This window comes from Pholis gunnellus (assembly GCF_910591455.1).
Source record: "Pholis gunnellus genome assembly, chromosome: 14".
Classification (NCBI taxonomy): domain Eukaryota; kingdom Metazoa; phylum Chordata; class Actinopteri; order Perciformes; family Pholidae; genus Pholis; species Pholis gunnellus.
The window spans coordinates 24,090,125-24,114,231 of NC_136541.1; the positions used below are offsets into that span (position 1 = coordinate 24,090,125).

The following is a 24,107-nucleotide window of genomic DNA, read 5'->3' on the forward strand; positions in this document are numbered from 1 at the left end:
TTGGAGACAGTTACATAAGAGGCAACAACGATCCAGCTCGGCCAACCATCTGGGTCAGACGGGAACGTATTCCATCGGACAAAAAAACAAATCACTTTCTTGTATATGTTATAATTTTTTATGACAGACGCCAAATACAGAAAAAACTAAAAGTGTGGCAACATAAAGAATGTATTCAGATTGTTTAGGTACTGAACCTGCAAAAGAATAAATGTTTAAATCATAAGATGGCAATCAGAGAAATCACAGTGATCTAAATCTGACCAAACACTCATTAAGCTTTATTTATTTTTTCATTTCCTTTGTCTCTTACAGTAACTTCCTGTTTTGACATTTTCCCGCCTCTTTTCTGCACGTCTGCATGTTTCCTGTAATGTTATGGGAGTTTGTCTGAATAAACAGACTTGTTTTTTATTATTTATAGGCACAAATGGTCCCTAGGGCACAGATATATCTATCTGTATATAATCTGTTGTCACCATTGATTTTTGATGCCGTTATTTTGCCAAATAACTGACGGCAGAATACAGAATCTCATACTGTCTGGTGAAAACACCAGGTGCATGATCGATTACAGTTACATACCAGCTTCCTTAGAGGAAGCTCACTTTGCATGCAGCTTGTGTACAGTTTATATTCCAGCACATTAAAAGAGTTAAGAAACAAGTCATTTCTACAAACACAGAAACAAACGAAACTAGAATATCTCCAACTGTAACCAAGTAGTTTTACTTGCCTAAAGTACTGTTGGGCTTGTGCGTTTGTCTTTACTTACAAGGGTGCAACAGATCAGCAGCAACCCTCTTTATGTCTGGAGACGTCTTGGGTGTCTGGAGATATTGCATCAACATATCACCCAGAAGATGTCATTAAAAGCAGCAGACTTCTCGTGTTAAGTCAAAAGCATCAACGACTTTTCTGGACATTATTTTGCGTTGTACGTTATGTCGACGACGAGAACAGGAAACGTACAAAACAACTTGACACACAAAAGTTTCTGTATTTTGCAGACTTAAGACTCAAGGAAGAATTCACAAAAAAGATTCAGTAGCCTGCACAAATAAGGAAAACTATTTTTTACATTTAAATTAGGTAATATACATACATTTGGCGCAAAAATCATAAAAATGGGGGACATTTGGTAAGATTAATTTGCTGGAAAAACACGTCTAAGTATCATAAGCTTGTGTTTGCAACACAGCTTATTTTCTGCAAAAATCCAAATTTCCAATGAAAAAATCCCATTCAGGGAATCGGTGCTAAACTAAATTTTGGGGGTTGGCTTACAAAAATACGTCATTCCTGCAGACCTCAAATGCCACTCGCAGTTACAGTGAAATTATTAGCGACCTCAGAGTTGGCGGTAAATGAAGCACATTTATAAGAGGTGTCACGCCCAGACGTTTCACTGATCGTGGCAGCATTGAATGATGTTTTTTGGGTTTTTTTAGTCCTCCGCTTCACATCATGTAATTTTCTTTTAAAGTCTAAAGTTGTTTGAAAACACCATCAGCACTAACAGGCTGCGATATCGTATCTCAAATAGGGTTTTCTCTCTGTCACATTTAAACTCCCTGCCTGAAGTTTAGAGGAATCCTCTGAACCTCCTCGGTCTAGTCCTGTAGCTCACGGTCTAAACATTTCAATTGTTTCTCTGGTATTGTTTATGGGTGTGATTGAGATGTAATATCATTATCTTATATCTGTTGTGAATGAAACCTAAGATAGCGGTAGCAAGCGATTGAATTGATTGATCAGTGGCAGCAATCCTTTCTTTGTGAATTCGCTTGTCAGTGTACCAAACTTTCTTGGTTTGTTTTGTCTTCTTTTGTTGAGCCAACACATTACATATTGTACTTAAAAACAACAGTAATATTGAATGAAATACTACCATATATACTCCATGTTGCTCAGCGCACGCTAGCTTGTCATGTACTCACGCCTTAACATTTTGCGCCATTACAAAGTGAAATACATCGTCAACTCAACTAAAATGCTAAAATCACAAAAGTTGCATTTCCTCTTGCATTTTCACCTCCTCCTTTCTAATCACACTTGGCACACAGATGTTATCTGGGACAACATAAACAGCCGATATCCAGCCGATGTCCAAGACAATCTACAGATCACAATCCATTCAGCACACGTTTGCCCTTAAACTATCCTCATAGTGATCAATGGCTCTTTGACTTCTGATGCAGTGACATGAGGCAAACATGTCATATATAATGGCTTAAAAACATATTCAACTCTAAAGTCGGCTCTTGTCATACATCAATGAAAAGTTTGATTAACGGTACTGAGATAAATAAAGGCACTATGTTAGCAACCTTCGTTGGAACCGATGAGCCTGTAGCCAGCTACAACAATCAGTGGAATGCTAAAAATGACAACAAACTTCATAGTTTAACTGAGGAAAGAAAATCTCCACAGTGCAACCACACAGTAGTCATTTTACAGTGTACAAATGTGTCAGAGTTAAGGAGCCCCAGGAGGAGGGGGTGCAGAGAGCGCTCTGTGGCCCCAGACGATGCACTGAGCTCAGGCTGTGCTGCAGGTAGAACCTCCCTTGTCCTTCCCAGCGATCATGGTCCTCCTTTTTTTTTCCCCCGACAGTGTAAGAGGCAGTGTGCTGTAGTTCCTCTGTCCGACATCTTTGCCCATGATTGCCTTTTCCTTTTGCCAACACACTGCCCTCTGGGTTTCCCTGCCCAACAGTGTTTCCATCCAAAACGTTTAGGAACCTCTCGGTGCTACGAGTAGATGGTGATGACCTCCCGACCACCTCCACGAATCAACAGGACACGGTCCAGGCCGTCCATCAGGACCTCCAGGAACTCCATATCTGTGAGGCACATTCTGGTTAAGGACATACTACACGTCACAGTAACACATAATGCTATTTTCAGATTTATTCATTTAGTTTTAAAAACCTCAAATGCTGGGTCTAAGAAAATGCTCCTGTCAGTGATGGAAATGACTTAAGAACTGTACTCACGCACAAATGTGATGTGCTTGTACTCTACTTGAGTATTTCCATTTTATCTGCATAGTTGCCTAAATTGTTGCAAAACCTAAAACATAACTCATTTTTGTATTAGTTGTTCTACTATTGACCTAAATTAAATAGTTATTCATTTAGGGAAATACAATTATTCACTTAACAGTATTGAGAGAGTTAAATGAGAAGGTCGGTGGCACTCTAATGTATGGTAGGTGTGAAGCTACAGCCAGTGGCTAGTTAGCTTAGCTTAGCATTGTGTCCAAAGTGAGAAAGATATGCCTAATCGCTAAATTTGAATGGATAAGATGACTGATATTAGAAAAGGACACAAGAGAGGTCTTGCTCATGACCTCTTGCTACTCCATTAGCTTCACTTAGCAATAAAGACTGGAAACAATGGAACAAAGCTACCCTGGCTTTGTCTAAAGGTAGCACTTAATAGCCTCTAATTCAAGAGGCTAAGTCTTTTTTAAGCTTTATGGATTGAACAAAAAATATATATCATGTATTGTGTATGTATATGATGAATAATTTGTACTGGATTTCGGGACACAGGAAGATTAGCTGGTGCAATTGGCATCAGCTTACGGGGATCCTTTTTAATAAATTAATAAATATCGTTAGTGACCTCTCATGGTGTTAGGTGGAATTTGTTCACTTTGAACACAGCCAGGATAGCTGCTTCTCCCTGTTTTCAGTCGTTGTGTTAAGCTAAGCTAACTGCCTGCTGGCTCTAGCTTGATATTGTGTGTACTGTTGGGAGGAAAGCAATTCATAGTATTTCCTACAATCTTTTAGCTATTTTAACTATGACTAATAAGTCAAACTTTCTCTGACTAAATGACTGAATGACTTGTGGCTGATTAGCTGAAAAAGGATACAGTTGTCGTCTCCCTTCTTGTTCTTCGGCGGGCCCGGCATGTTGAGCAAGACCAGCTGCGAGTCGCAGGACTTGTTGAGCACCACCTCGTTCAGCTTCACAGCTGTATGCATCCTCCGCACGTTGGACTGGTTGCTACGTTGGACCACAGACATTAGTGAGAGCATCGGTTATCCTGCCATTCGTCGCAAGGTCAGAGGGCTGTTTTAGTATGATAATCTTTCAATCAATCTACAGGAAGCACAGCATGAGTGGCTGGGGATCTGGTGATCTTGTAGGCAAATGCACATGTAGCTTTCATATTTGTCATCATGTAGCAACATGCAAATATAATTGGTGATCTACTTTCACACAAGCATGCACAATACGTATGCACAGAGAGCAAATGCATGTGCAAACAAAAAGCAAAAGATAAAGTGACTTACAGATTCTCCCACTCACTGGAGGAATGGAGAGAAAAAAAACATATTCAACATTAATACAATAATAAGGGGTGCTCCCGACTGTATTTTTAGATTATCTAGATGCAGGTAAATCTTGAATAATTAGCGCTCCTCTGCCATCAAACAGTATTTGCAAATTACATTGTAAACTATAAGCCAATAGCAAAGTTATTGAATGCACTTAAGAGGACAACCTTTGAATAATACAATGGGAAATGTCCACATTTAACCCAACAAATGAATCATATTGTTTAGTGTAGAGTTACATATAAACATAATGTTTGGGGTCACTGTAACAGAAATCAGGCAGTGTGCTTTTGAGATGATTTGCAGCGCTGCTAGATCTACTTACGGTCTCATGTTGAAGATGTCTTTAACTCCCATGCCTTCTCTCTGTCTGTTCCTCTCGTTGACCAGTTTGTCTTTGGTCCAGGTCATGTGGACGCGATCCGGCGTGGCACCTGCATCTCTGTCGCTTGTTGCGGAATGAGACGCCGTGTTCCGGTCGTGGATCAACTGTGCCTGAACAAAGGATAAGTCCGATGATTAAAAAAGTCAGTTTGGTGTTTTTTAGCCACGTTACATTCTCGTCCTCCTCCAACTTCTAGTAAGAAAAGTTGAATCTCGATTTAAACCCTTTGTAGTAAAGGCTTAACTCAAAAAGATCCAACTGATTCTACGTTTCCCTTCAGTAGCATCCTGTAATATATGTTAGCATTTGAATACATTTTACCGACAAAGCATATTGTCATTGCAAATATGTCATTATGCGGGAGGATATGAAGACAAATTATTTAGATGTAGATGTAGTTATTTTTAGGGAAGACAGGTTCATGGTGATGACAGCACATACAAGAAAAACACAGAAACTGTCTTTTACAGTGGACACAGTAAACTTCCTCCTCTGTCAATGGGATCTCCTTTAATGACACAGTGAAATAAAAAAAAACGTTCTAGTTCTGCCAATCTGTGACAATTGTGAACTCCTGTCATATGCAAAACATATTTTATATCAAAAATCCTTCTCTTTTCTCTTCCTATTAAAATACTAAGTACTAAATACTTTTGAGGGCTCATATAACTCAAGCGTGAAGCTTGTTTGATAGTGATGACACTGTGGAAATAAACACACATGCCTAAAAATGTTTTCACCAAGGAGAGCCCTCACCTTCCCTAGATGCTGGATTGACTGCGAGTCAGGTGCACATTTAAAGGACCTCAGTGAGAAATGTGTCTCTCTCTAGTGGCAGCATCTGGTCCCTGCATCTCTGCCCACTCAGTATCTACAGAATATTTAACCCCGAGTTCAGTTTCTAATGACCTGACTGTCTTAAGCATCGCAGGTGTTATGAATAATGATGCGAGGAAAGGATGGCATGAAAAATGGATCGTTTGGCCACCGTGGCTGCCTCATGGCATTGAGGGAAGGGGCACCTGACGGCTTCTTCCTCTTTATGGAGCCTCGTGATACATCTGTGATGCTCTGAATCTGAGACCGTTGTCCAATCACAAAGCCGGGTTGGGGGTTGGGGGTTGGGGGTTGGGGGGGGGGGGGGGGGGGGGTTCAAAGGTGAACAGCAGCAGAACACAGAAGGAGTTATCCTATGCTTTTGCCTTTGGGTTGATGACAGCTGTACCAGTTTAGTATTTTATAGTAGTTTATAGTTTGTTATAGCATTTCTACATTGTGTTTTAAAGTTTTAGCAATACACCGGAATATTTCTAAATGGAATATACAAGTGTGAGTGCGTAGTAGCTCTATTTATAGTGTGGTTTTGCATCAAAGTTTACTATGTTTTTAGTGTGGCTTACAGTGTTGTGGATAGCGCTTAAGTTTCTCTTGGTGACACTTTCAATTGACCATTCGCCAACTCCCGCCCCTCAAACACAGACTGGCCAATCATAGTGTAGCATCGGCCAGCTCTGACCAGGGTCCAACAAGTATGCGGCTCTGCTCTGTAGACTCCCATGCAATGGGTTCAGATTTTTGTTATCTTCAGGCGGGTTTTGCGGATTTAGAGCTGGTCATGTTTAAACGTTGTGTAATAAAGATATTTGTTAACCGGAGAGGTTGGAAGAAGATACACGTTTGTAAAACACTACATTGTTAAATAAAACAGCTAGCCAACTAGCATTAGCACATCATTGACTAGCGTTAGCACTTCTATGCTACGCTATCAACTGAAGGTATTCCGAATGTATACACATGCTGCTTTTCCTTTGTGATGATTGTAACAGCGAATAACAGTGTTTTCCTTTAATTTCATTGTCTTCTGTCTCATTCTCCGGATGATGTGGTGGTTCACTTTTACACTGTGATCTGTAGCTTTAGCTTCTACCTTTTAACCCGTTTTTTTGACATCCTGATATATCCTTCAAACATATATTGTTTGGCTTGCTTCTCTCTGAAATTGCTTTGTTGTTTTTCAAAAATTGAGATTATATTTATTCAGGGAATGCAGAGTTAGTGACAGTGTGGGCTCCATGGTAGCCCTGACGAGTAGCAGCAGGGGGCGGGGCTTAGCAAAGTCTCAGTTAAATTTAATTTAATTACAATGCAAATGTGCCACTCCTACATCTTGATGGTTGTTGGTTGGGACACATCCTTATAATGTGTGTGTAATGACGACGTTTTTATCAGACTTCTTACAGTGTCAAACGAGAGTGTCACGTACCTCTCTCTCCCTCTCAGTGCGGGACAGCTGCATCTGTTTCAGCATTTGAGACCTCTGCTCCATCACCAGCGTCTTCTCATAGGTGAAGGCTGAGATGTCGCTTTCATGCTGGAGGGACACATAGAACAGATTTGTAGTTACTCCGGTGTGGCCAATTAAGGGCCCTTAATTCTAATTAAGGGCACTTTAGAGAAACAGGTAGCCTTTCTGTATCTTGCCCTAGGGCAGGTAAAACTACCACCACCTGGCTCAACCATCATTAGAAACCAAAATAAATTGACTGAATATCAAATCGTCCCACCATTTCCACCACCTCCACCACAGCATCCAGACGTAGATGGTAGAGAAACATCTGGAGGTCTTTCTTCATCTGGATGGAGTTGTCTTCCATATGGGCCACTGTGAATATTCGCATTTTACACTTCCTCCACACCTGTAGAGGTAAGAGATGAATCAGCTGTTGGTTACACACACAGTTAGTTTGCCAATCCAAGAGTACTCAATCCTAACTGTGACCTTACTTTAGGAGGGACATGTGAGCAGCAATTACGCCATCTCAAAGCAGTTACGTGAAGCAATACAACATCAATTATTTGTATTATTATAAGGGAAGACTGGCAGCCTTTACACACAAATTAGCTTTCAGAGAATGACAGTGAAAAGCTGGTGAAATAAATCACCTAAAAGGAAAAGACAACACATACACACACCTTGTGTTGACTCAGTAAAAATGGCAGCAGCATGAGCAGTCCACCGTCATGTACGATCCACCAAACATCGATGGTTCCCTCCTTCAGACGATCATGGTTGCCAGGGAAATGGTCGATGTTCTTGGCAACCAGCAGAGCCTGTTGGGCCGCCGTCGTCTCTCTCACTGTTTCTGCAGAGAGAGAGTGAGAGAAAGAGAGCGAGCATTTCAAATGTTTTTCATGTCAGGGTTCTGAGTCTCCCTCTACTGTCCTCCTGTGTTTTCCTCTTGCGTTCCCGTGTATTTTACCGATGAAGTTCGCCCTAGCGGAGGGGTCCCGGGCCTGTCCCCAGCCTGTCGGCCAGGCCATCAGGACGGCGTTGTGTTTCATTCCTCCCAGCCCTGCTGACTGGATGAGCAGGGAGAAGCCGTCTCGCAGGTTGGAAGACACCACCACGTGGGAGAAACCCTTCATCTTCTCTGCAGCCATGGCTGTTTTCAAGTTCTGATGGGGACCAAGAGGAGAGAAGAAAGGGAGAAGGGGAAGGATGGTAAAACGGATTTGGGTGACGAATTGGTGACGAAAATTTGGGGAATTAGATGTAAGTTGATTGTAAGCAGAATTATCAGGCTTCAGACTGATACTAGTCTTTGACATGACTGACTCTATGAAGGATGACTAACTTGAGTTTGCATTAAACTTTTTCTGAAATTTTTACTTACAGAGACACATAAACACACTCAAGCAGGACCAACAAAGACTTGATTGTAATTGTGGTGTGGTAGCTTACAAAAAAACAAAAACACATCCATCAGTCCTCACTCAGGGCTGACTTGTACTGGCTGGAACCTTTACAACTTGATAATGTGTTCATAAAGGTATTTTGACATTATTTAGCGTGTATGTGAAAGAAAAGAAAACAAATAATACACCAACACAATAGCTCGCTGGATTTAAAAAAATATATAATTTCAAAAAAAAAAAAAAACTCTTTATTTGAACTTGAATTTATATTTTCTGAAAGTATAAGTGCTTGTTTTGCAGATAATATCACTTTTAAATGATTGTAGCTGCATAGAAAATGATACAACATACACTCAGTGGCAACTTTTTAAAGGTACAACTGTCACCATATGATATGAACTGTTCAATACAACTTTTTCTAATATTTTCCCACATGTGGGGAAATATTGCCTAATAAAGTGTCCAGTGAGCGTATAGGTTGAACATGTAAATGAGCACACGGTTTTTACATTAGCTTTAAATGGGTGCTGTGCCTGTGGCTTCTACAGTATGCTTTGAAAATACACAGGAGGCCCGAGACCTGAACACCACGCAAAGGACTGAACGGGCAGAGCAGACTGACAAACCTTGTCTCCCGTCTTGGCATCGTTCCCTCGGGCCATGAAGGTTCCCTCCAAGACCGAGCTGACGATGGTCAGTCCCTTTCCCGCTTTGAGCTGCGTCGTGAAGGACAGGAGGCGAGGGTGTCTCACCACCAGGTCAGAGTCCAACTTACACAACACCAACAGCTGAGGCCTGAAGAAAGGGAGATACATGTTAGTAGTAGAATACAAGGGAAAAAAATAAGCATTAAGAATAAAATATTACAAATCTATTGTTATACTAAAGAGAAATTGTGCCAGTTTTACTCTTTGTTTAAACTTTGTTTACATGTCTTGGGGAGTGTGAAGTTTGGCTCGAGGCTAGATGAGTCACTACTAGCGTAACCCACCTGAATCCTAGACTGAACTGAGAGCGGGTGAGCTGCATTGTGGGTAATGTAGGTGCATGGTTTTGACAGGGGAGAAGAATACGTGGAATACATTTTCTGATCCTTTTCTTTTTAACTGTCCATCATGAGTCAGACAAAGTTGCGGAGCGACAGTAAATTAGTACAGCAATTTACTGTTTATTTACTGTATTGCCGCTAAGTACATGTTTGTTTAGATTATATTTTGCACAGATTTTCATTTTAGACTCATAGGGAAAGTTACTTCCAGGCATGACAAGAAATAAAGATCCTGCAAATAGCACACCAGCTTGTGTTCCCCTGGCTTCATTCGGATTAAAGCAATTCACGACGCACACACACACTCTCACCTCCAGTTTTTGGTGTGTAGCGGCACTTCCTCCAGCCGGATGAGAGCGTAGCGTGCTGCATTTAGGGACAGGCCTCTGATCCCATCTCCCCATTCCTTCACTGCCCTGCAACCACAACATTCCAAAATGGGAAGTGTTTCATCTCGTACCCAAATGCTTCAAAAATAAAATTAGATGTTCATATGTTTGATGGGTCTCAGTGGCATGAAAGATATAAAGCTTCCTCTACTGTCATGATACTGAAACCGACAGACTCACCCTCTGTACTCAATGTACTTGTAGAGACAACTGGCTATCACCATGGCGACCAGGGCGTAGTACCAGGAGGAGATGAACATGAGAGAGAGACACAGGCTCATCCCTAAGAAGGACAGGGTCCTACCGGACACACACACACACACACACACACACACACACACACACTACATATTTATACAAGTGTAAAAACCATAATCTGTGGTTTTAATCAAAGCTTTGGAAAGCTTACATCTTACATGTTCTTGCCTTTAGTAGGAAAGTGTTCTTACCAGTGATAGAACTTGAAGCGAGGTCTCCAGTTAGGGGCGCGGAGTAAAGTCTGAACAGCACAGGCCAGGTTAACAAACAGATAGCACATGAGGAAAAACCTGAGCGCGGAGCAAAAACAGAAAAGAAAGATTTTTAAAGAGAGAAAGGACTGTTGTAAAATTGGCAAGAAAAAGTAACACGGACTGACAACAGGTTGGATAGAGAGCAGACCGACTGTTAATTGTTTTCTACAGGGTCAAGCCACCTACATGGAGAGGATGGGGGCCACGGCATCCAGAGAACCAATGAGGATCCCTATCTCACAGATCCCCACTGTCAGCAACAGAGCCCAGGTGGGCTCACCGTTAGCCTTCCCGTGACCGAACACCTGAGAGAGAGACACGCAAACACTTCTTATCATCATGGTCCAAAACTTTTGAATTTCATATATTATAAGAAGCATTACATGTTTTGGTTTGAATCTTACTGCAATGTAGCATATTTAGAATATTGTATATGTGACAACTGAGTCATTATTTCAGTCATTTATCAAGGAAAAAACGCCAGAGAGAAATGAAAGGCATCACCTTGAGCCTTGAGCAAATTGTGATGGGCATATTTATTTTTACAATTTCTTGACATTGTATAGACCAATTAATTATTGCATCATAAGTTTGCAAGAAAACTTTGGTTTTCTTATCTTAAATGTCTGTGAGGTTTGTGAGATGGTGAAAGTTGGCAGACCTGCATAAAGACACGTAGGCAGCTGTTGGGGTTAGGTTTCCTAACTAAATTAAAAAATTAAAAATAATATGGCAAGCCATGATGACGAGGATAATCTGGTGAATGATATGTTAATTTATATATAATATTTATACATTCTTTTTTAATATTTGATTAAAAATAATATATAATATTTTTGTATCATATTATAACTCCAAATTCCTTCAGATTATTGTCTCGTGATTTCAGGTCACACGAGTGTTTTCTGTAGTTAATCTGTAGCCGACACGACTGGCCCGACAGATGTGGACCAAAGCGAAAATTCCACGAACGTGGAAATTGGCGAATGCCACAATTTCTCTTCCACGTGATGTTGCGCAGGCTTTAAATTAATATAATGTTTTTTTTACCACTTATAATATAATAAATAATTAATTTCATTATTTTATAAAAGCATTATTGTCTTTTAAAATAAATACTAATATATTATTTATATGCGGCATGCTGCATGAGGCCCTGGTGAGCAAAACAATGCCGTTACTGTGTAATTACGCACACGCACGGCAATGTCATGAGGCATGAGAGGAAGCTGAAAAGAGTCATTTTGTGTTAGGGTGACGCTTGACTGTAAAAGCACACAGGACTGTAACATATAAAAAATGTTTTAAAACACAGGTCTTTCTCCCACTGACCTGCAAGAACGGGATGATACCATCCCGAGCGATGGCCTGCAACAGCCGGGGGGCGCCGGTGAGGCTCTGAAGCCCCGCCCCGCAGCAGGAGAAAAACGAGCCAATCACAATCACCCAAGGCGATGGCCAGGCCAGAATGCCAATCACCGGCTTCGTTTTGACTGAGTAACCAAACCTGCAACCACCATAAGCACGCACACCATGAGAGGCAGTTCAGAAAGGAGACGGCCCACTGAGAGTCATGGCCATGACCACGCCCACTTAGGAAACAGGAAGTGTGCGTCATCTTTATTATAGAGCATCTTTGATACAACACAAAGTGCACTGTTACTGTGTGAGCTACGTCAAAGACACATTTCCATTTCACGCAAATGAACTATTTAAAAAAAAAAAAAGCTTTCCATCTTCTATTACCTGTAAAATACCAATGTTGCTCCCATTTGTTTCTCTACAGAGTTAAATAAAATACCCTTACTTGTCTCTCAGCACCACTCCTTCAATACAGGCTCCAAACAAGACCACGCAGGAGATGTCTGAGCGAGACGTTAAGATAGAAATACTTGCGCGTTGTACTTACTTTGCGGTAAACAAGCCTAATCTAATAAAATCGTCAAAATCAGAGTTGCTGCTCTCTGTCATCACCTGATACACCTCCTACACATGCATATGATGGTTTGTACCGTAGTGTGTATATATGTCTTAAGGATACAGATGAAAGAGGTGGTGAGAATTGCCATTATGGTTCCTACTGGGATGGATCTCTGGGCATCTCTGAGATCACCAGACCTATTGGAACCAGCCATTATACCTGAAATCAAACACACACACACACACAACATGAGAGCTAGAGTCAGTTATGGAGGAAGTATTGTGATCCTTTACTTATGTCTACTTCCGTCTCTTTTCAACGTGTTTCAATATATAACATCATAATCATCCTAATTTCCCCATCAATACATTAGACTCCTAACCTATTCACTTTTGTTTGGTATTTGATCTACCTGTGACGGAGGGGAAGTATATTCCCACCAGCAGAGTGAAGTAGGTTGCGATGTCATTGAAGACGTAGGGCAAGTCTCTGCCCGAGTCCTTGGCTTGTACTGAAGGCTGGCTTTTCTTCTCTATGTGCGTACCAGCTGGACCATAGTCGCCCCACAGGTTGTCTAGCAGAAAGACACGGAGGAAAAACAGCCGCATGAACATAGAGGATCCATTCTCGTTGGACAGTGAATGTCTTGTGGACAAAGCTGATAGTTTAGCCTGGTGGCATGAGAGAGAAACAATACTGGATTTTAGCTTCACCTTTGATAACTCCGCTCAGGAGCCCAGGTATGGCCCGTAACTCTGTCAAGTTGTTTAGGGCGAAGTAATCGTCGCAAGTTGCGTTGTCACAGAAGAGGCCCGATAGCTCCGTGGTCACGGTGACATTTTTCACAAGCACCGTCTTGGCGCACGTCTCAAACATATCGTTCTTCAGAGATCGGTTCCCCAACAGACAGACACTGTGAAGGATGGAAAAGAAATGTGTACAATGATTGAAAGAGAATTTTTGAATTTTTTGAAATTTTCAATTTCTTTTTTTTTTACAGTGGTTGTTAAAAGCTGTGTTTTGCACATGTTCTCACTCCCATCTTGTCAAATCAGCAGCTTGTTGAGAGGCCATACACTTAAACTTAGCTCTCTAGCGTCAGTTTTGTTTCCGCTTTTGAGAATAGACTTTGTTGCTTACAAGAAAAAAACTTTGTTAGGTTTAGGAAAAGATTGTGGTTCAAGTTAAATGCGCTGAATTTGATATTCAGTGGAAGCAGAGGGATCGCCTCCCTGTGGCTCCCAACATAGCGGCGACAGCTGAGCAGACGGCTTGCAGCTAACGGTGCAAACAGCGGTAATAGCGCTGACAAAGCTAAAAGTGTTTACCTGAGGGTAAACCAGAGGGTGTGTGCTACGCTACTGCAATGACGGCGAGGGTTATCAGCTGTAACCTTCATATGAAAGCGGTGCAGAGCAGCGTCGTTGAGCTAGAATATTGGGGCAAGTTCACGTACACTAACATTTGTTGCATAGTTAATTATGCAACGCAAGTTAAGTATGTTACGTGACATCATGTAACTTAACTTGCTTACGTATCTTAAAATAAGGCTTTTGGTTTCACATGGGACCCATCCATCCAACGCGACATCCTGCCAAATGCGGACTTTGACGCTCTTTACACTCCTTTACTCCCAGCACAACTGGGGCCACGTAGAGTGCGAATGTGGGCCCTTCTGATCAAGCTGCCGTATTTGGCAACTCGGGAGCAGGTGCTCACAATGTTTATATCAGATATAACAGATGTGTTACCAATACACAACAGGAGTCAAGGAATACCGTGGCTTCAATACAGCCAGGCCAATTCACTGCACACACACACACACACAACACCTGCATGTTGTTAGTGTTACACATATTACAAACCAATGTGTCACAGCCGTGACCACAACAGTCACAATGAATGCAATGAAGTGCATCCCATTTGTCATTTTGCATAAATATCCACTTAAAAGGAGTTCAAGTTAGCATATCGCCAATAAGAACATTTCTGTCCTGAAAAACATGCCAGCGTTAAATAAGAAATTATTATTCAGCTCTTAGGAACTCACTTCATTTCTGGTAGTTCGATGAGCGTCTTGATGACTCCCGCATAAGTGGCCATGATGGAGAGAGCCACACAGGCCAGAAACACCAGAGCCAGTTTGTTCACATACCTGCAGAAAGAACGGGAATACATGTGAGTCTGCATGCTGGTGTGTGTTAGAGTGTGTGTGTGTGTGTGTGTGTGTGGATACTTACTTCACCCCCACAAACACTACCAGAGCCATTAGGAACAGGCAGCATGTGCCATAGACTCTCATATTGTTTGACGTTTCTTCAAACACCGGCGCTGTCGGAACGATGTAGGTCTGGCAGTGGGGAGGAGGCATCAGAAAGAGAGTGAGTGTGTCATTAACGTGCAGCAGAAGTGACTGCAGACGTGGCCGATCTCTTATCCGCCAGAGTGTGTAACATACCAGCAGAATCTCTATGGTGCCCAGTATGTACATGGATCCAGCGAAGGTGGTTCCCAGGTAGAAACAGAGACCCACCGCTCCTCCAAACTCAGGCCCCAGAGACCTGGAGATCATGTAGTACGAGCCGCCAGCTTTGGAGAAATAGAATCCCAGTTAGTTTGATTGCTGGTACGGGTATTCCTTGGTATTTTAAACTTTATTTCGTAAAAAAGACATTTTTCACTGGGGGATGATGGGAGAAGGTCTGATTTGATCAAAATGTTAATATGTTTATCTAATTCTTTAGCAATTAAGTGTCAGAGTGGAGAGAAGTGAGTGAGTTCTTTGGGGCTGTATGTTGCCTATGAGGGAGAGTGCTGAACAAAGACACTAGCATTTATCATCAATCAAAAGGTAATGCAGTAAAAACCATTACATTATTTATTGAGTTTAAAGGTTCTCCGTTGACAGTTGGATTTTCAGTAAAACACTTTATATAACATTATTTATCGTGACGTGTCAAGCAGATTCTAGAGGATGTTAGGCATGAAATGCAAGAATTTAGGGGCATTTTCTTTTGGGGGGGGGGGGGGGGGGGGGGGTATATTGTTTTTAAGATTGCCTCTACGATTTCTTCCTGTGAGGTTTTTAGGAAATGACTGTTTTCACCACAGATAAGCTGTTGAACAAAGGGTGATGTAGTCACCGTAATATAGCTACAGAATGTTACAGACGGTTTTGCCAGTGGTAAATGAAAACACTATATCACGTGAAAAAAAAAATGTCAATAATACAAATGAACAAAACGTTTCATGATGTACCTGGGACAACTCCGTTGGTTGCTATGGCGCTCATTGATATGGCTGTGAGCAAGGTCTGTGTTGAAGCAGAAAGGACACACGTTAGTGTCAAAAGGTTTCACAGGATAAACTCATTAAATACTGCCAGGATGTGTTGAAGCAACAACTCATTACTGTTACGGGCTGTGTATCAATTGAATTGTTTTCCTTGGAAACTAAATAATCTTTATGGGATCTTTTGGATCTTTTGTACTTCTACTACGGTAGAATATAATATAAAAAATAAAATGTTTTGCAAAATCCTTTTTTTATTATTTGACAAGAGAAGCTAAACTTTTTGATTGTTAAACCATAAAAAAGTAAAAAAAAAAAAAAAAAGAGGGAGTGAAATGTAAGAAAGTCCACTGCTGGTCATTCAAGCATGACAATAAGTACACGTAATACAGAGTAACACAGACGTAAATACAGTTACAAATCATAAGGGCTACAATCAGTCAATCCCATGCAGGTCCACATAGTCCTGCTTTTATAGTCCAGATCCCAAATAGGAAAGAAACAAGGAGAACCGTTGAACTGTAACAGCATGTCGTTTAAAGGGAAATGCCCCAAAATCAATGCGTCTTTTTACGGTGGCTTTATAAGTGATTGTATACCGAGCCAACTCTGACCACATCATGTTCCAGTCACATACACTTCTATAGTCCAATTTGGTTTTTAGTTTGCAGGTTTTTTGATTGTTGTTGTTGTTCTCTCTAAACTGAATATGTGGGATCACGCTGGTGTGACAAGTTTTAAAAGTTAAAGAAAATGGTAATTTCATGATCTGTTATGTGATTAGATCATTCATAAATAACATGACGTTTTACGAAATCCACAAGAGATCAAATTCATTACATGTGAATAAGTGGTTTAAATACTAAGAATGTGTTTTTCCTACATTGTTTACATTGTTCTTTATGGTGTAATTTAAGATACATTAGTGTTAAACTGTGATCTACATAGTTGTCTTGATCTTGAGTCTGAGATCGATTGCTTTGGTCTCCGCCCCACATACCTCGGGGAAACCGCCATCTTTTCCTCATTGCAGTAAAGTTCTTGCTGAAGAAAAGCCATGACATCACTCTCGTGATTATTTATCCCATCACTAAGGATAGATGGGACAAAGGTCTGGCAGGTATCTGACAGTCATTGATACCCAACACAATGAACACATTTCAGTCACTACATGTACAAGTGCTGTGGTTTAATGCTGCGTTCCAGACAACTTGAAAAATGTCTGACCTCCTCCTACAAAAAGAACAAAGACTTATTAAAGTCAGTGTTCCTACCTGTAAACTTGGGGAAAATCCATCGACTTCAGTTGTCTGACAACTAAGGAAACGCACATTTTAAATGCTAAACCATCAACTAAATACATACTATCCTGTAGTAAAACTTGTTCTGCATGTAAAATTGCTGTTCAAATATGACATCAACATTATTGGGTGTCTGGTCATAGAAAACAATCTCTGAAATGTATCTTCTCTGCACACAATTTATTTGTGAAAACGTTAAAAGTACCACCAAAGAAGAGAAATGTGGGGCCGCACTGCTGTGTGTAAACTTGCCAAAGAAACATCAGTTTGTAACGATCAAGGCTTGGAGGTCGAAAGTTGGAAATATCGACGGGATAACTTCAGACCTGCGAGTTGTCTGGAACGCAGCACAACACCCAGTCGTACTGATGACATGCGACCTCTAGAAACAGCACCACGACCATCACATCCTCAGACTTTCTCATCTCTTTGGTCTGAAGCATCAGAGCCTGGCAGAGTGGACATTTAACTGCAGGGGCGCGTTGAGTGCCCCGGCTGTTCACATCACATGAGCACTGAGAATTTTAAGTTCAAAGTTTTCAAACAGTCAGCTCTCTGTTTGGCCGCAGAGCCGCTGACGTATGAGCCCTGGTTGTAAATGACACGCAAATGTTCTGCTCGTTTTGCAAAAGGCCCCTCTGAGCTCGGGCGTGAATCGACTTCAAAGAGCCAGAGGAGGGTGTGCTGATTGGCCTGCAGTTTTGTCTGCCATGCTCTAAATCTCAGACTGAATTGTTCGGCATTTGTAGAATTACGGTCGAGAGGGGGCCTCGCTTGTTTGTCTTTCCTTCATTCACAGTGCCGTCGGTGCCACCAGTCCCATTTTGATCCCCAAAAGAAACGCATCTCATTTGAAGTGTGATCACCTCACTCAGTTCGACGCCCCGTTTCTTTCTGCTGATTGTGTCTGTGTTCAGGAGAAAGTCAATACGTTCTGCGGTTGGTTTTGTGAATCACTCACGCAGATGCAGCACATGGAGACGATGGCGAAGGTTCCCAGGATTCCTGCTGTGCCGACGATCCAGGTGAGACGCACGAAGAGGATCACGCCCAGGATGTTCTGCATGCAGGGCAGGTAAACTCCGATGAAGGTTCCCATTTGGGGCACCTGGGGACAGATTAAACAAGCGCACACATGCACAGAGGTGAGGATCAGCAGGGTAAACATGAGAGGGAGACTCCTACAATACATGTGACCTTTGGATTCCTTTATATACATTTCATTCATATTACATTACTGAAGATATGCTTTTGACATGTTATGAGGTATTAAAGAAAATAAGCTATGAAAGAAAATAGTTTTCTCTTTTCGTGCATTTATCATTTATAATTTTAAAATTGGTTAATAAAAGTCATTTTTATTTGCACATGCCTTGTTTTACAGGGTGATTTAATTTCCTTTTACCGACTATATGTAATGGAAGAGTCATATTGTGCACGATGACTTCAATGAGACGTTGATGCATTTCATTTTTATTAACTGTTTTGTGAGAAATTATTTTCAAAATGTTAAGAATCCTGTACTTTCATAAAAAAAAGTTAGAGTTTTCATGTTAAACAGTTGCTAAGTTAAGTTGCTATCCTGACTCTGCAAACTCTACCCCCGGTATAATAAGAGCACGGAGACATGATTAGACAGTCAGGATTTATAATAATAATATATAGAATATAGAATAATAATATGCTATTATTAGAACATGCTAAATCTCAAACATACACACTGAGTGTCTTTAAACTCTATTCTTTGACAGTGTGGGGAAAAATATACATATGCACGTTTTTTAACTTTACATCCAAAAGCAAAATATATTTAAAATATTAGAAATAAAGATCCATACAACAGCTTTAGTTACAAACTAACATTGTTGTGCTTACAGCCTCACCATCATTTCCCATATGTTCCATGATATTTACAGTACATCACGCTGCACAAACACTTACTATATACCTTCTTGTCTCCCCAACAACCAGGTGTACGTACCATTTTCCCAGTTACAAACGCTTTGTCCTGCGCTTTCTCCACTGCGCTCAGTTGTCTGCCTAAATACTGTGACGTGCCTGATGTTGATCTCCAGATATCCCACATCGTGTCTCTCTGTTAGCTCGTCTTTCTCTTCCTTTCTGCTTTTTTCCCCTCCTCAGTCTCCCTCTGCAAGTCTCAGACCTCCGCTTTTAAAGGAAAGGCACAGCTCTTCAGCTCCTTCGGGGGGGCGGGTTTCACTGTAACATCATCAGTGTCTCTAACACAAAGCTACAGTTCAAGGTCCCACCGTCTGTCACCCGAAGACAGTATAATCAGGGACGCCAGTATTGTTGTGATAGGAGAATATTTTCAACAATTTTCATGTGCAGGTTTAGCCGTCAGTAATGAGAGCAATTAGTTTTTTTCCTTTTTTTCTGTGAATTTGGGGGGATTTGTGGAGAGGTTTATATACTATTAATCCACGTTGAGTATTGCACAGGCTGATTCTAGACTTAATATATTTAAATTGAACTACCTCTAGCTATCAATAAAGTAAAAATGCTGGGTCCAGTATTTTTTGTATTCCTAGCAGTGTGGAAGAAACTTTAAAAAAGCATTAAGGCTTTCATGTGAGGAAATATAATTATAAACGGAATTAGAAAATTCTACAGATTCTCTTTTTTCGGCATCTGGCTAAAGTGATTCAATATAGATCTCTCACTATCTGCCAGTGGTGGAACGTCAGGGCCAGCAAGGCCTTCTCTGCTGGCCTAGACAGAATCACAAAGTCATAGCTATTTTAAAATGTAATCATTTTTCACAAATACACTACATGTATTCTAAATATTTTCCCATTATCTTATGTTCTCATTGCACAGCTCCTGTCTTCCTCAGTTGCTCTGCTTCCAGTGCAGCTTGTTTTAAGGAGAGCTTTTATCCAATCAGATTTCACCTCTGTGTCTCTAGGTAAATACAAATCACAGGGGAACAAATCTGAAAGAAAAGGTAATTACATTTTTTTTATAAATAATCTATTCAAATGGCAAAGACCTTGCACTAGTTTCTAAGATTCTCCTTACAGTTGAAATACCCATCCAATAACATACAGTGTGTATGTGCCATACAGCGATGGCACAGCTCCAGTCCCAGAAGCCCAAATCTGAGACCCAACGATTGTCCCAGCTAGCAGTTCACTGTACTTCTTTTGTACTACAGGCAATGCAAAATCCACAAATTAGTTTGTTATAAATCCCACAAGAGGAAAGACTTTAAAGACCACGGCACGTCTTTCCCACAATGCAGCCCATTCATTGGAGATGTTTACAAGCTGCTTTATCACCTCGTGATACCATCTCAAAGATCAACGCCGACAGTAAACTGTGCCCAGGCCGTATGTAAAGCTTGTTGGACTGCAAAACTCAAAAGATGGGTTTATTTATTTTTCTTTTGGCAGAAACTCATTCTACTGCATATATCTAAAATCAGAAGGTCATACACTGAAGTTCATCATCATGCCTTTGTCTTTCTTAATTCCTGAAAGATGAATTAGATAACCAACAGTTATCTCTTTAGCAATGTGGTTTCACTAAATCACACACATTGAATGGATTTCAGAAAGACAGTGCTATGTTGATGGCAACAAAGACAATGAAGATGAAACACTTCAGAACAAGGACACACGTGGAAACTATAGTTGTTTTTTTTGGGGGGGGGGGGTCGTGCATCATAACAACACAGTGGGCTGGTGGGAGTAACAGACTGCATTTAAAGGCCCCAAAACAGACTGCCCTGTATTGGCACCCTTGTTGAGCCTTCCAGTGTCAGTGTAAACTGACGATCCCTACTGAACATCACGTGGGCTTAAAAAACGTTGGTCCGCACCATGACAGCGACCCTCCTGACCCCATCCTCGTACTCGGCCTCCTCGTGCTCTCGAACACCCTGCGTCAGGTTGGTGTAGTTGGCAAGCTTGTTGAGAAGAGATGACACCATTGGGTTACTGTCCATTTCCTCCTGCAGGGAGACAGAGAAAGAAAAAAGCACGAATGAAGCAAAGCAAGAGCATTTCGGCTTTAACAAGAACCGAGACGTGCCACCACATCGCTCCTGTTTTAGCCTCCTTCCACCGGCTCCCGGTTTGTTTTGAATTGATTTTAAGACATATTGATTACTTTAGAGACCCTTTGTGGCTTCGCTGCTTGTTATATTTCTCACGTCTTTGTAACATTGCAGCCTGTACATAGTTTAAGGTACTCATTCAGAGGTCTTATATTTCTTCCACAACGTAACCTTAGATTTCCTTTTACATGTTCATCAAACGGTTTAACATTCATAAACAGTGGACATTCTGAGAATTGTTTTGTCTTACCTCAAACAAGGCCATGTTCTTGCCTTCATAATAACGTTCTCTGTCATCGTCTGTGTTGATGAATGGAGTGGACTCTCTCTGACTGTCGTCTCCTGGTGGGATACACACAACAAATACACATACTGTAAGATGCACACCTCTGATAGAGCGGCAAGGGACAGGGGCAGCTGGATTACCAGGTACTGTTCTTGTGTAGTATCTGTATACTGTTGTAGTAGCAGTGAAGTGGAAAATGCAAGTACAGTCTTTTTACTATAAACTCTTTACTACAACAGGGACTACATGAAAACACACTCAAATACAACATTTATGATACACTTGATAAAGATGTACTCAGGCAGGTTCCCTGTTTTGGCCATGTTTACTGCTTACATGTTGACTATTTAGTGGGAGTTTTACTTCAAAACACTATTTATTTATATAAAGCCAAGTTACAAATAACTTAAATTCCCCAAAACAATGAAATAGTAATAATCGTAATGAATATTGATCAATATTTGTATATTACTGAAGACTTCCATGCTTTGAGACTAATAAATGATTTAATTAGAAACCTCTGGCTCAGGGGATTACAGTGGTACTTGTTGATGTCTGTTGCCATCTCGTGGCCGTCTCTTTAAGTACCTCGAGCAATGTTCGCTTTGTTTGTTTTTTCTCACAGCCGATCATTGTGAATCATTGCCGTAGATATGTAACAAGATATTCTGTTTTTAGCAAAGATAATATAGTCCTTGGTTAAATACTTTGGCAGGAACAAGCATTAAAAAGCTCAGAATTGCTAGTTTCGAACATATCAAGCATGTTATTGTTGACTGACAAGAAAAAACATTTATTCAACGGACTTTGCAATACTAAAATGTTTCATCCTGTACATTGTGCTAATAATAGTATATCATCAATTTAGACTAGAGGCTTACTAAAAAACCACATCCACATTTTTAAGCTGAAACCCAATATTGCAAATTCCGGTGTGATCTGGTCTAAACGTTAACGTTTAAATCAACATCTTATAGTCAAATAGTCGTTGACAAAACTTTCACCTTTGAACCACTTTTAAACGTCTTTTAAACATCACCGTGTTTTAAACGTGTTTTGAACGCTCAGAGTTCAATATGTAGCAATTAAATATATAGTCATATAACACATCAACAGTTTCCACCTACGGGACATTGAAGACTAAGTGACACAGGCAACAATTCATTTGTATTTATTAAGCAACAATATAAACATAACAAACAATGTTCTTTATATACAACCATAATCTCCCTTTCCTTCTTTAAATGTCGTTGACAAAGCCACACAGGAGCCGATTTCAGAAAGTCTGCCTTATTTTTAAGGTTGACATCTGTAAATAAAACAAGTATTAGAAAAAACATTTTCACTTTTAGACCATTTTTGAACGTCTTTTCACCGGTGACCCTATGGAAAAGACTTGTTTAACCGTTTTTCAACGGAAAGATACTGTCTTGTATATTGCACAGTATAATACTTTATATTGTTTGTATATTGCTGTAAGCCAAACAACAATGTCTTCTTATTAGTACATAATAGTACAATATATTAGTACACTTTGTTGTACTCACTTCCTCCATATTTAAACTGTACATCCCCACTCGCATTCCGTCGTGTATTTTACATGTAAAATGGCCTAAACACTTGATTTTATAACGTCTCCAACATTAACTACACACATGTTATGGCCCATGCTGCTGTAGCTACAAGCTAACGCTACCAGCTAACATGCTAACGCTACAAGCTAACAGCATTGTGAGCAGCATAAAATGATACTAATGGTGCTAATTTCGGTTTGCAATATTGGAATCCAGTAGTTCAAGTACTTACAAATTATGTTGTTCGCTTGAAGCCTCACGTTTAGTCTATCAGTCTCGTGCCGAGTTTCCAGACCAGTGCAACTTTCAAAGTTTTAGAAGATTTCTGAGCCTAAGTTCCTGCACATGCGTGTTCCAGTAGTAAGCACACAAAAGTATTTTATATGAACATACAGACAGAATGTACACTGCTCTCATTACGATGTCCTGGGAGCATCTTGTTGACAGCACACAGTCTATAGTTCCATATTTATGACGTTTTATATGAAAGATCAAATGCGTTGAAATCACGTCTTCGTGTAGACCACATAATATGACTTTGGAGAAATACGTTCAGAGTACTCAATATGATCTCTCTTTTAACCTACAACTGAACAAACCATCAATATTTTAAAACTATTGGTGTTTTGTAACACGATGATGTTGTAACCCCATTTTAGCCGGTTGAAAAGACGGTGAAAATAGGTCTTAGATGTTCAACCAGAAATCAACGCTGAAATCCCAGTTGGTGCTCACTGGGTTAATAGACCATCTTCTATTTTTACTTTATGTAACTACATCCGGTACGGTCTGTCGGAGGAATGAAAATAATATTGACCTTAAGGAACCTGGATAACATCAGAACCCAGAGATAGTGTTTTGGATTATGCAAATTGTAACAATTATATTATAAAAAATTGACAAATTAAGGCCCCGCCCACTGTTAGCCTTTTGCTGTAAGTAGCTTTTGTAAAGACAGAGCACCACAGAGTAACATGGTGTGCCTTTCAAACGGCTCCTCAATTGTTGTCTCTTTAGCCCCTCCCCATGCATTGGTCTCAGTTTATTAGGTTTCGTTTGTTATCACACTAGACCACACTGTTGTCAGCCCCTCTTTATTGCCTTGAAGAACCCAACACCTGACAGTGGTTCAGAGATAAGTGAAGAGCATTTTATAAGAAGAACAGTGTACTGTGGATGCACATGACATGGTGAGGGAACCCTGTGTTTATCACACACACACATACAAATGGATATGTGGTGTGCATACTAAAACACACAAACACACAT

At 40.6% G+C, this 24,107-nt stretch overlaps 1 protein-coding gene across 2 annotated transcripts in view; it reads right to left on the bottom strand.

Moving 5' to 3' along the window:
* Positions 1–980: 980 nt before the first annotated feature.
* Positions 981–24,107, bottom strand: part of LOC306706345 (solute carrier family 12 member 7-like) — a 28,414-nt gene continuing 5,287 nt past the window's right edge. For both annotated transcript variants that reach the window (XM_079173380.1, XM_079173379.1), the window contains 25 exons: positions 21,229–21,320; positions 20,742–20,873; positions 17,859–18,005; positions 15,564–15,618; positions 14,764–14,894; positions 14,546–14,655; positions 14,356–14,460; positions 13,019–13,218; positions 12,718–12,879; positions 12,426–12,524; positions 12,192–12,249; positions 11,717–11,891; positions 10,571–10,689; positions 10,322–10,420; positions 10,053–10,172; positions 9,795–9,899; positions 9,062–9,230; positions 8,000–8,195; positions 7,713–7,882; positions 7,304–7,435; positions 7,003–7,110; positions 4,680–4,849; positions 4,310–4,324; positions 3,886–4,019; positions 981–2,845 (listed from right to left, as the gene is read on the bottom strand). In XM_079173380.1, the coding sequence (XP_079029506.1) occupies positions 2,754–2,845; positions 3,886–4,019; positions 4,310–4,324; positions 4,680–4,849; positions 7,003–7,110; positions 7,304–7,435; positions 7,713–7,882; positions 8,000–8,195; positions 9,062–9,230; positions 9,795–9,899; positions 10,053–10,172; positions 10,322–10,420; positions 10,571–10,689; positions 11,717–11,891; positions 12,192–12,249; positions 12,426–12,524; positions 12,718–12,879; positions 13,019–13,218; positions 14,356–14,460; positions 14,546–14,655; positions 14,764–14,894; positions 15,564–15,618; positions 17,859–18,005; positions 20,742–20,873; positions 21,229–21,320 (3,095 nt within the window). In that variant the 3' untranslated portion in view covers positions 981–2,753. The remainder of the gene's footprint in view (positions 2,846–3,885; positions 4,020–4,309; positions 4,325–4,679; positions 4,850–7,002; positions 7,111–7,303; positions 7,436–7,712; positions 7,883–7,999; positions 8,196–9,061; positions 9,231–9,794; positions 9,900–10,052; positions 10,173–10,321; positions 10,421–10,570; positions 10,690–11,716; positions 11,892–12,191; positions 12,250–12,425; positions 12,525–12,717; positions 12,880–13,018; positions 13,219–14,355; positions 14,461–14,545; positions 14,656–14,763; positions 14,895–15,563; positions 15,619–17,858; positions 18,006–20,741; positions 20,874–21,228; positions 21,321–24,107) is intronic.